Raw genomic sequence first — 12688 nt, forward strand, 5'->3', positions numbered from 1 at the left:
CGATGGTAACTGGGCACGGTCAAAGCTGGCAGTCCCGGTCAAAGCTAGGGGTCACTTGCCTGGGCCTAAAGCGGAGCCCACGATCGTGGGGCCGCTGCAGCTGCGGGTCCCCGCAGCCCGGGCCGGACGCCTAGGCCAGAGGTGTTAGGCCTGGGCAGGGGCGGAGCGGGAGATCGCGGGGAGCTGGGGGTCCCCTGCCCAGGCCTGACGCCTCTGCCAGAGGCCTCAGGCCTGGTCAAGGGGCCGATCCAGTGATTGGTGATCGGAGGGTGATGAGGGTCAACTCCTCTGGCAGAGGCGTCAGGCCTGGGCGGGGGGCGGAGCCGGGGATTGGGGGGATATGATGTTCCCCTGCCCAGTCCTGAAGCCTGGGTCAGAGGCGTCAGGCTTGGGCGGGGGGTGGAGCAAGCGACCAGAGGGAGATGGGGGTCCCCTGCCCAGGCATGATTCCTGAGCCAGAGGCCTCAGGCCTGGGCGGGGGCCAGAGCCAGTGATCAGGGGGAGATGTGGGTCCCCTGTCCAAGCCTGACACCTCTGGCGGAGGCGTCAGGCCTGGGCAAGGGGCCGATCAGGCGATCGGAGGGTGATGGGGGTCTACGCCTCTGGCTGAGGCATCAGGCCTGGGCTGGGGGCAGAACCAGTGATGGGGGGAAATGAGGGTCCCCTGCCTAGGCCTGACGCCTCTGTCAGAGGCGTCAGGCCTGGGCAAGGGGCCAATCCTGCGATTGGAGGGTGATGGGGGTCAACGCCTGAGGGCTCCCAGTATGTGAGAGGGGGTAGACTGGGCTGAGGGACACTCCCCCCCCCACACACACACACCCTGTGCACGAATTTCGTGCACCGGGCCCCTAGTGTTTTATATAATTGAAAACTAATAAAATGGGTTGATCTTGTTTTATTCCCCAATATCTGCTCAATTTTTAAAAATATGCTGTATTGAGCCCTGAACAGTTTGGCTCAGTGGACAGAGCGTCGGCCTGCGGACTCAAGGGTCCTGGGTTCAATTCCTGTCAGAGGTATGTACGTTGGTTGTGGGCACATACCCAGTGGGGAGTGTGCAGGAGGCAGCTGATTGATGTTTCTCTCTCATCAATGTTTCTAACTCTCTATCCCTGTCCCTTCCTCTCTGTAAAAAATCAATAAAATATAGTTAAAAAAATATGCTGTATTGAAAACTAATATATTCTCTGCAGTTGGTTGCTGTGTTCATATATGCTCTATGTATGTTCAGTGATGTTAGTCTTGTGTCTCAGATTTTGTACATCATATTAATTAAGAAAGTGTTGCCGAAACCAGTTTGGCTCAGTGGATAGAGCATCGGCCTGCGGGCTGAAGGGTCCCGGGTTCGATTCCGGTCAGGGGCATGTGCCTGGGTTGCGGGCACATCCCCAGTGGGGAATGTGCAGGAGGCAGCTGATCGATGTTTCTCTCTCATCGATGTTTCTAACTTTCTATCCCTCTCCCTTCCTCTCTGTAAAAATATCAATAAAATATATTTTTTTTAAAAAAGTGTTTAAATATGCTATGAAAAATTAAATTACCTTTTTCATTTGGATTAGCTAAAAGCTGAGTTTTATATGTTTCCCCAGCTATTATATTTTTTCTTAACTAAGGATTTACATGTGTCAATAACATTATGTAGAATTGCCGAATAATTGTTTTAACAGCCATGAAGGCCAACCAAGAAAATATATTTTTGTTAAACTCACAAAATCAGCATAGGCTCACTTAACAACTTCACCAAACTAAAACTAGTAGATCACCAAGGACTTCATATAGTAGTACCTCTTTTATAAAATCCAAATGTGTCCCATAATTTTTCTAAGAGCCCTGTATGTACACTTAGAGTGGATGGCTCATTTCTCAAATACCACCACAGTGGGCCCTTCTGTTCTGTTTATGATCCAGTACAGAATCCTAAACAGTGCATTTTTTCAGGATCCATGTAGAGACTGCACGGCATTTAAGATCCCAGGTGGCCAGTGTACCCAGGTATGGTAAAGACTTAACGAAGTCCTTTGACTTTTCTAAGGAAAAATTTTACTTTGTGAACTTTCTATTTATCCTAAGTCCTGAAAAAAAAAAAATGGAATGCAAGCTGTGTTACAGGCAACATTGGTTATAACAAAAATGATTCTTTAGTTGTAAAGTATATCTAGACTGAAAGGACCCTATAGGAAATATATTCTGGTTTTTTATGCTTTCTGGTTGCAGTGATTCTTATAACTGGGAATAGTGCTTCTAGGGACCCTGGAGTTATACCTGACAGTATTATTAGATACTAGAGGCCTGGTGCATGAATTTGTGCACAGGTGGGGTCCCTCCACCTGGCCGGTGATCGGGGCCAATCGGGGCCGTCTTGCCCAGTCCCCACAGGAGGTTAGCCGGCTGGGGAGGGACCACAGGAGGGCTCCAGGCATGTCTGGCCCCGTTTCACCCAGTCCCAATTTTACCACAGGTAATACACATAAGGACTACAATATATTTTGAACTACTAATTTCTCCAGAGAAAATACAAGAATTATTTTTCTTAAAGATGAATTTCTATACTTTATGCATTTTGTTATCACAACCATATAATTTCTCTCAACTTAATTTGAACTTTAAACTCTTAGAAGCCTTAAATTTTAGCTGGCAAGTAAAATACTTAGCATTTCTCAGATTAGTAATATATTTATATTTTTAAGGATGTATTTCAAATAAAATACAAGGCATATTTAAGTAATAGATTCAATTCTATCCTCTAGATTTTTCATGAGGCAACTCAGATTGATATTTCAGAATTTTGTTATTTTAAAATACCTAGATATTTGATAATTTTTATTATTTAATTTAGCAGTGTTCTAAAGTCTTTAAATTACCAAGGACTTTGGAACATTATGAATAGGCATGGTAAAAGGCCGCTTGAATTTTAGAACTGCCACATTCTTCCTTAGAGATAACATCTGAGGTTGCTGCTGTGGTTTTTCTGCTTTTACAGGGAGAAAGGCTACTGGCCCTTTCCTCTAACAGAGAGTACAGTCAGTCTCCTCTTGAGTGACTGGACTTTCATTATTAATATATCTATAATTATTACTGAAAAAGCTTTATTACAAATTCTTTCATTTTAGTTCCATCTATTTATTTATGTTTTAACAATTTTGAGATTTTAAAGCCAATTATTATTATCCAAGTCATTTTCTTTGGCAAATTCTGTAACAGAGATAACTTACTTACTTTCAGTGGCTTTAATGCCAAAGTATTATTTTATTTTATTTTCCTTTATAAAAGCAGGAATGCCCCAGGACCTGTGAGGCAACCTTGGAATGCAGTCCATTATTATTCAAGGACTACCCATTATTATGGAGACACTAATCTTGTTGCCCAAACCCAGTCTGTATATTTTCCTTGTGTCATTTTTGCCATCTTTTAAAGAAAAACAGTCTTGGGTTTATTCTATAGCATCCGTAAAGAGATGGGGCTCAGTCCAAGAGGCCACCCAAAATCGGGTGGGGTGCACCTTCGCTTAAGCTAGCCTTTTTCTCTTCATGGATACAGAAATCCCAGACGTATCCCTAAATTGTGAGAAATGTTTCATCTATCCAAATTTCAAATGACGGACTGTGAAATAAAAACATGGCAAAAATGAGACTTTTAATAACATTCCCGAGAGTGGGCGTCCATTTTACAGGAACACCGAAAGACCTAGTAATTAATGGGCTGGGGCCTTTTTTAGTTACTTCCCTTTGTCTAGGGAATTTTCCTAGAACCTGTGTCATTGACCACGTGTATTGTTTATATTCTTTCTCTCCATCCCCACATTCTGTTTGCTCTGGGGAAGTTTAGTAATGGTCTGGCCATCTACTGTTTCTTTAAAATTAAAGGCATGCTTAATAGACTGACAATAAACAAATTAAACCAAACAACAAAGACAGATAAAACAACTATCAACAGACAAGCACCCATAACACATAGACAAGACTTAATAAATGAGAGTTCTTTTCATGGATCATTCAGATATTTTTTATATTGCCTGGGACTTACAGCCAGAATGCAGCCTAGAGCTCAGCCTGTTGTTCATAGATCTTATCCTATTCTGCTCTCCATAGCATTGACTGGCGTCTAAAATTATTTTTGCTAAAATCTGCCTGTCCCAAGGTGTCATATGGTAATTTTCAGACAAAGCATTAAAGAGTCCTTTTGTAAGATGACTGTTAGCCCCATTTTCTCTAGCTGTTGAGCCTTCCCACACTAGAGGTGGAGGATCCGGGCCCTTAGGTGTTACAGACTTTTGATCCTCAATATGAAGTGGGCATAATGCAGTTCAAACAAGAGCCCACATAGTTAAAGATGACAAGGGCACTCGTTTTCCTTAAGCCTGACCTAAGAGAGTACCTTTTGACACCTTAAGAAATTTAGGAATTTGACTACGCTTTTTTGAACATTGTTTTAGAGATCCCTTTCCTGAGATCCTGAATTTCTTATGTTTTACACCTAGCTATTACTAAACTGCGCTCTTTACCTTACTTTTTGCTATCTGCACATGCTTCGCTGGAGCATCCTTTCACCTTGCAATTGTAGTTCTCCCATATTCAGGCCCCACGTTGGGTGCCACATGTGCCATGCCGGCATGGGCAAGGGTGAACCTGAGGAGGGGCGGTGAAAGATTAAAGAAGACAAGCAAGAGAATACAGCTGGGGCTCAGTAGATCTCCCATGCCTGGATGAGGACACAGAAAGACCCGGCCTGCAAACTGAGGCTTTTATTTTATAGTCAGAACACACAAAACAAAACACGGGAAGTGGTCAACATGTTTACAATGTTCTTGTGCGTTTCACCTTGTTTTGGCAGCACTTGTTACACCTCCCACAGCCCATTAGCTACCTAGGAAGGAACTAGGGAGGGCTATAAGGTCAAGCTTAATTATGCTAAGAGGGCTCTGCCCTCCAAGCTGGGACTTGTTTGTGGCCCTGCCACAGGTCAATCAGAGGCTTGACCCTATAGCCACTCCCTACACACAGATTAAGAGTTTTTCATATGAGCCAATATGTGTTTCTAATAATAAATTTAATGTTATTAAAGGTAACTCAGTATAGACCTCGACTTTATAGTATGATATCAGATCAACCCTCTACCTTATCTAAAATACTCTATACTGGCTAATAACAAATGGACAAATATATTTAGACCGCAGACACTCAATTTCCTTTCATTTATTTATTTTTATTATTACATCAAATCCTATGAAATATTTTTCTACCAAGCATTCTCTTCAGAGCTCCCTTAATCTCACTGTTTCTGAGGCTATAGATGATGGGGTTCAGCATGGGGATCACCACCATATAGAACACGGACACCACTTTGTTCTGATCAGTTGAGTAGCTGGACTTGGGCAACACATAAATGAATATGATGGTCCCAAAGTACAGACTTACTGCTGTGAGGTGGGCGGTGCAAGTGGAAAAGGCCTTGCGGCGCCCCTCATTGGAGTGCATCTTCAGGATGGTGATGAAGATGTACATGTAGGAAACAATTATGACAAACACAGTGAACAAAATGATGGAGCCAGCTGTAAATGAGGGGACAACTACAGGGATACTGTTCTCAGAACAGGAGAGTTCAACTAACGGAGCAAAATCACAGAAAAAATGATTGACTCGATTTGGTCCACAGAAGAATAAAAAATAGTAGCAAACAGTAAAGGAGGAAGCATTGAGAAAACTACCCACGTAAGCCACTATGAGGAACTGGACACAGACTTGTGTGGACATTTTCGTTGAATAAATCAGTGGTTTGTAAATTGCCACAAAGCGATCATATGCCATGATAGCCAGAAGGAAGCACTCGACTGCCCCAAAGACAGCAGTTGAACTAAGCTGTGTGACACATCCATGATAGGAAATGGGATTTCTCTCCACCAGGAAATTTACAAGCATATTGGGTGTGACAGAAGTTGAAAAGCATATGTCAGCAAAAGCCAGGTGGCTCAGAAAAAAATACATAGGATGATGGAGCTGAGAAGAGATTTTAATAAGAATGATTGTGCTGAGGTTGCCAGATATGGTCACCAGATAGATACACAGGATGATCATGAAGAGGATGACTTTAAGGGTTGGGTCATCAGTTAAGCCCAGTAGAATGAAGCCTGTCACTGCTGTGTAGTTGTCATCCCTCAGGGAATCCATATGATAATGTAGCTGCTACCAATGAACCTGAAATATTACGTTAAAGAAGATATACATTTAATGATTTCATTTTCATTAATACATATGGGAAGTAATAAATATATTTAAGTATCAGTGCATATTTACATGCAATTATGAATATTTCTGGTTTTAAAAATTATTTAGCAGAAACCCCAGAAATGTTTCTTCAGACAGTGTCATATGTACATATGCATATTTACATATCCATATACTATACTCTAATATTTACTATATGCTTACTAAATGATAAGTGTAGGGCTAAAATCATGTAAATGTATACATATATACAGTTTAATTGATTGCCCATAAAATATTAATACTAATTGTTTTATAGAAGAGTAACCTAGGTCTGAAAGAGGTTATGTAGCAAGTCATGAATTTAGAACATGAAACTCAGGAAGTCTTAACTGCCCCATTCCTTTAGTGTTATTTAACAAACGAATTTAAATAACAAATGCAGTTACATAATACTTAACATGAAATCAGTGCATCTGGCAATGAGTGGACAATAGGTTGTCCTTTAAGCCTTCTAGCCGTTAGGAATAAAACAGGCACATACTTATTTATCTATTTCACAATATCTGTCAGTTAAATAAAATCAGTGTTTTCAAAGGAGAAATACAATTATTCCTGATACTAATTCAGATAAGAATTTCAAATTAGGGTTATGAGTGAGATCATCTATTGTAAATGTACTGGATATTTTTTAATATTTACAGTTCAGAATATTACTGTTTTATCAAATAAGTTGAAATATTAATGTAATCACTATGCAAAAACATGATTCATCTTCAGAAGATAATTAAAATATATAATATAGTTCCTACTTTAACAATGTTTTCTAATTAAAGTTTTGTAAAATAAAATGATATTATTATCAACACTAGAGGCCTGGTGCACGAAAATTCGTGCACTCAGGGGGTTCCCTCGGCCTGGCCTGCGCCCTCTCGCAGTCCAGGACCCCTCAGGGGATGTCCAACTGCCGAGGAGGCGGGAGAGGCTCCCACCGCCACTGCTGTGCTTGCAGCTGTTAGCCAGGCTTGTGGCTTAGCAGTGCTCCCCCTATGGGAGCATACTGATCACCAAGGGGCAGCTACTGCTTTGAGCGCTTGCCCCCTGGTGGTCAGTGTGCATCATAGTGACCAGTTGTTCAGCCTTTAGGGTCAATTTGCATATTACCATTTTATTATATAGGATAATATGTAGCTGAATACAGTGCAGCCTAAGAGCTGAAAAGGGATCACCCAGCGTGTGGCCAGGCTGACCCTCACCTCCAGATTTTCTGAATTTATATCCTGAAGTTTGTCTACGGTGTTATTGCCTTGAAGCTAAAGCATTTAGAGCCATAAACAAAGTCAATCTTTCTGCAAAGAGATCTACAATATCTTTACATTTTTAAATCTTAAATGTGTTTCATTTCAATAAATGTTGAGAATAGCTCAATGAGAGTGAATTAATTAGCATTACTAGAGAGTGCTGAGCTTGGATAGTGTGGAAAGACCATATGATTTTCTCTCTTAGGGGTAGATAAACAGGAATCCTTATAGCTTAGATTATGCCTGTTTACATATGAACTAAATAGCAGTTCATCCAATTGCTTACTGGCTACTTGCTTAATTACATCTGCCCTGTTTCCCAACTATGACTTGTGAGTACACATATAATGTTAGGGAGTAAGTGGTTTCAAATAGTAAATGAAAATCACTACAACAGCTTCATTAACAAAAGTCGAAATCTTACCTCGGAATAAGAAGTCATTCATCTTTCAATAACAGATTAGAGTTATTGTGGTTATATAGTGATCTTTTAGTTTTGTTTCCTTTGGGGACAAATCTCTGATGATTCTAGAGCTTCAAATGAGAATTCAAAAGCATTATGGTAGCATCATTATGTTCCGTAGTGGCTAATTGAGCAATACAATTCACACACCAATATACAACTAATCTTTCAAGTTTCTGTAAATTCTCAGGTGGTCAATTTATTGTTATTCTTCTATGCTGGTATTCACCTTTATTTAGTAATTATTAGAATATAATATAATAAATTGTCTACATAAATATTGGTTCCAAATTAACTTTGATATTTTAAATTAAGAAATACTTAGTATTAAATTTCATATATAAAAATATAACAGCTTTATCCATTCATATGTATTTATTGCTGAGTATTTTGTATTTATATCTGTAAGATATGTCAGTACTTTAGGGAAATATGAGATGGAACTTGATATAAAATTGAATTTTAAGTAACAAAAATTTTTAAGACATATACATGAATTATAATATCAGATGTAAGAAAATGGAAGCTTTGAAAGTTGTATAGAACATTAAAGAAAAAAGATTTGGATGACTTCCTGGTAAAAAATAATCTCTCACTGTCAATAACCTCAAATGCTGCCTCCTGAGATAGTGCCTTATGGTGTAGGTGCATGGTGGTGGAAAGCAGGTATCTTCAACCCTAAGATTCAGTTTTACCTAGTTCTCTTGTTAATCTTAATTTTATTTCTTTAATTTTATAAACTTTTTATTAAAGTACTAGAGGCCCAGTGCACAAAATTCATGCATTGGTATGGTCCCAAGGCCTGGCTAGCGATCAGGGCTGATTGGGGCCTTCCTTCCCCTGGTTACTGGTCACCGGCCAGGGCCTTCCTTTGTTCTGTGCTGCCCCCTGGTGGTCAGCATAAGTCATAGTGAGCAGTCAAACTCCCAATCTGTCTAACTCCTGAGGGGACAATTTGCGTATTAGCCTTTTATTATATAGGATATATTGTTATATTCAATTTGTTAATATTATACTTAGAACTTTCACAGGTAGGTTCAGGAGTGACATTAGCTTAGAGTTTTATTTTCTTTATCTTAAGCTATATCCTTGTCTGGTTTTAATATGAGAGTTATAGTCTCAAAGAATGAGTTGAGAAGCTTTGTATCTTTTCTTATCTTCTGGGAAAGTTTATACAACATAACAGTTCCTTGTTAGGATTCTTCTGTGAAAGAACTTTCCATGGTGCTTTCTTTTATTTGTTTCTTTTTAAAAAATATATATTTTTATTGATTTCAGAGAGGAAGGGAGAGAGAAACATCAATGATGAGAATCACTGACTGGCCCTGACTGGGAATCAAATCTGCAACATCTCTTTGGTGCACGGGGCCACACTCCAATCAACTGAGTCACCTGGCTGGGCTCACTCCTCATTCTTAATGGCCAAACATGAGTGTGGGAACAAACTGTTTCATGTCTTCGAACCTCCTATCAGTCTCCATGTGGCTTATTCTTTACTTCCTTAGTTATAGGAGTTCTGTTTAGCTAGTCTTCAGGTGGTTCTCTGGGATTGTCCTATAATTAGTTGTAATTTTGGTGTGGTTGTGAAAGGAGGCAAGCAGGGCACTTACATACTCTGTCATGTCGACTGTAAGACACCCTGAACTTAAAAAACCCCACTATCTCTCTCAGTTTCTGTTGGTCAGGAACTCAGGACAGACTTGGCTGTGTACACTTTGGCTCACTGTCTGTGTTGTAGTCAGATAGATGCTGGAGCTGAATCAGGAGGGTCCTGGTACAATTGAGGACCAACTGGGCATTTCTCTTTTTTCTTATAGTCCCAGGCCCTTTTCACCCAACTTGAGCTAGTTTAGACTACTCACAACATGTCAAGCTTAAGATAGCCAGATACCTACATAGTGGCTGAAGGCTTCCAGAGCAAATATTTTCGTGGCCAAGGAAAGCTACATTGTCTTTTATGACCTAGCCTTGGAAGTCACACACCATCAATTCCATCATCCTCTCCCTCATGGGAGTGATTATTAGCCTCCTGGCATCTATTATTTATTTATTGCTGTGTAATAACATTACTGCTAAACTTTTAACTTTGCTTTCTTCTTTGGGACACTTCTTGGTTTCTGCTTAGTTATGTTCCTAGTCTGTAAACTCTAAGACCCTTGAGTAAATATTTATTTATTATTTTTAGCATAGCCTCCAGACATTTTTTAGTTCATTTAATATATATGATTTGATTTTTTTTAAAAATAGAGTTTTTTCTGTAAATTGATAGAGGAATTTAATCCATTCATACAATCAGGTCAGATCATTTGCCTTTATGTTTCCTATCCACTATACTTTCTTGCTGACTTTTTCTCTTCTCTCTTAGATCAAAAGAAAATCCTAAAAGTTCCCAGAGTAAAAAGAAAGATTACTTACAAAAGAATAAGAAGCAGAATGTCAATGGATTTTTGCATCATCAATACAGGGTACAGAACAGTCTCTGATTCTGAGAGGAAATTATTTACACTAGAGGCCCAGTGCACAAATTTGTGCATAGGGGGTGGGAAGAGAAGGGATGGCAGGAGGTTGTCCAGCTGGGGGATAGTACCACGGGAGGTTGGCCAGCCAGGGGGAGGGACCAGGGGAGGTTGGCTGGCCATGGGAAGTTGGCTGTGGAAGTGCACTGACCACCAGGGGGCAGCTCCTGCATTGAGTGTCTTCCCCCTGGTAGTCAGTGCACATCATAGTGACTGGTCAACTGGTTGTTCAGTCATTCAGTCATAACGGTCACTTAGGCTTTTATATATATAGATAGTTGGTCTACAATATTATATTAGTTTCAGGGGTACAACATAGTTATTCAACATTTATTTACCTTATGATGTGATCAGAATGATAAATCTAGTAATCATTTGTCACCATACAAAGTATATTATTGACTATATTCCCTGTGCTTAACATTAGATTCACGTGTCTTATTTTTATAACTGGAAGTTTGCACTTCTTAGTCCCCTTCACCTTTTACATCCATCCTTCTCCAACCCCAGCAGCTACCAATCTGTTCTCTGTTTCTATGAGTCTGTTTCTGTTTGGGTTTTTTTTAGATTCCACATATAAGTGGAATCATATGGCATTTGTCTTTCTCTGACTCATTTCACTTAACATAATACCCTTTAGATCCATCCATGTTGTCTCAAATGGCAAGAGTTTATTCTTTTATATGGCTGAGAAATATTCCATTGTATATATTAACCACATCTTTATCCACTCATCTATCGATAGCACCTAGCTAACTTCCATATCTTGGCTATTGCAAATAATTCTGCAGTGAACATAGGGGTGCATATATCTTTTCAATTATTGTTTTCATTTTCTTCAGATAAATACCCAGGAGTGGAATTGCCAGGTCATGTGGTAGTTTTATTTTTAATTTATTTAGAAACCTCCATACTGTTTTTCATAGTGGCTGAACCAATTTCCAATCCCACCAACAATACACAGGGGTTCCTTTTCTCTACATCCTTGCCAACACTTGTTATTAGTTGATTATTGATAGTAGCCATTCTGACAGGTGATATCTCATTGTGGTTTGCATTTCCTTGATGATTAGTGATGTTGAGCATCTTTTTATATATCTGTAGACAATCTTTATGTCTTCTTTGTAGAAATCTATTCAGGTTCTCTGCCCATTTTTTATTGTATTGAGTTTTTTTTATAGTGAGTTGTATTAGTTGTTATATTTTTGGATGTTAACCCCTTATTGGATATGTCATTTGCAAGTATCTTCTCCTTTTCAGTATGTTATCTATTTTCATTTTGTTGATTTTAGATTCTCCTATCTCAATCCACTTTTGAGGGGCTGGGATTAACCACCAACAAAATAATCAAAACCAACATTCATTTGGAGCTAATTTTTTGCCAAAAACCATACTCAACATTTTGTACATGTTTAATCCTCAATACAATTTTATGTTGTTGGTACTTTTATTATTTTCATTTTTCAGATGGAAGACCTGATACTGAAGAGTTCTTACTTGTGCTAGGTGATTCTGACTCATATTGTCAGGATCCCACATTCACTACTAACCCTAAAATCTCCATTTTGACACACCTTTCCTTCTCTGAAACCTAAGGCCTTCTGGGAAGCTACCAGCAGCCTGCTTAGTTCACAAGCAATTTTGTAATGGAAGAAAACACGATAATTTCAAGTGAAACATCAAAAGTGCTTTATTTAAAGTAATGTCCATCGCTAGCTACACATTTCCCCCATCTTTTAGGTAGTTTGTGGATACCGTCCCAATAGAACTTTTCAGATGGGAAAAAAAAAAGAACCATATGATTTTACTCATATGTGGGATATAAAACAAAAAGCAACAAATGAACAAATAAAAAACTCATCGACACAGATAACAGTATGGTGGTTACCAAGGGGGAAGGAAGATGAGGGGAGGTAGAAGAGAGTAAAAGGGGCCAGAATATATGGTGACAGAAGGAGACTTTACTTTGGGTGATGAACACACAATGCAATGTATAGATGATGTATTATAGTACACTTATATCATCTTATTAACCAATGTCACCCCAATAAATTTAATACAATTTTTAAAAGAAGCATACATTTGACAAGATTGAAACAACCTTTAAAAAAATAACCTTCCTAGTCTTGTTCATCAAATTATGTTGATCATTATATCCCACATGAGTGAGATCATGTGACATTTATCTTTCTCTGACTGGCTTATTTT

At 39.2% G+C, this 12688-nt stretch overlaps 1 protein-coding gene across 1 annotated transcript; it reads right to left on the bottom strand.

Annotated features, from left to right (window-relative positions):
* Positions 1–5213: 5213 nt before the first annotated feature.
* Positions 5214–6164, bottom strand: LOC132241897 (olfactory receptor 5P76-like). The gene has a single exon (XM_059710853.1). It carries the CDS (start codon positions 6162–6164, stop codon positions 5214–5216), a length of 951 nt encoding a protein of 316 aa, XP_059566836.1.
* Positions 6165–12688: the final 6524 nt, after the last annotated feature.

The sequence above is a fragment of the Myotis daubentonii genome, chromosome 9 (assembly GCF_963259705.1).
Source record: "Myotis daubentonii chromosome 9, mMyoDau2.1, whole genome shotgun sequence".
NCBI lineage: Eukaryota > Metazoa > Chordata > Mammalia > Chiroptera > Vespertilionidae > Myotis > Myotis daubentonii.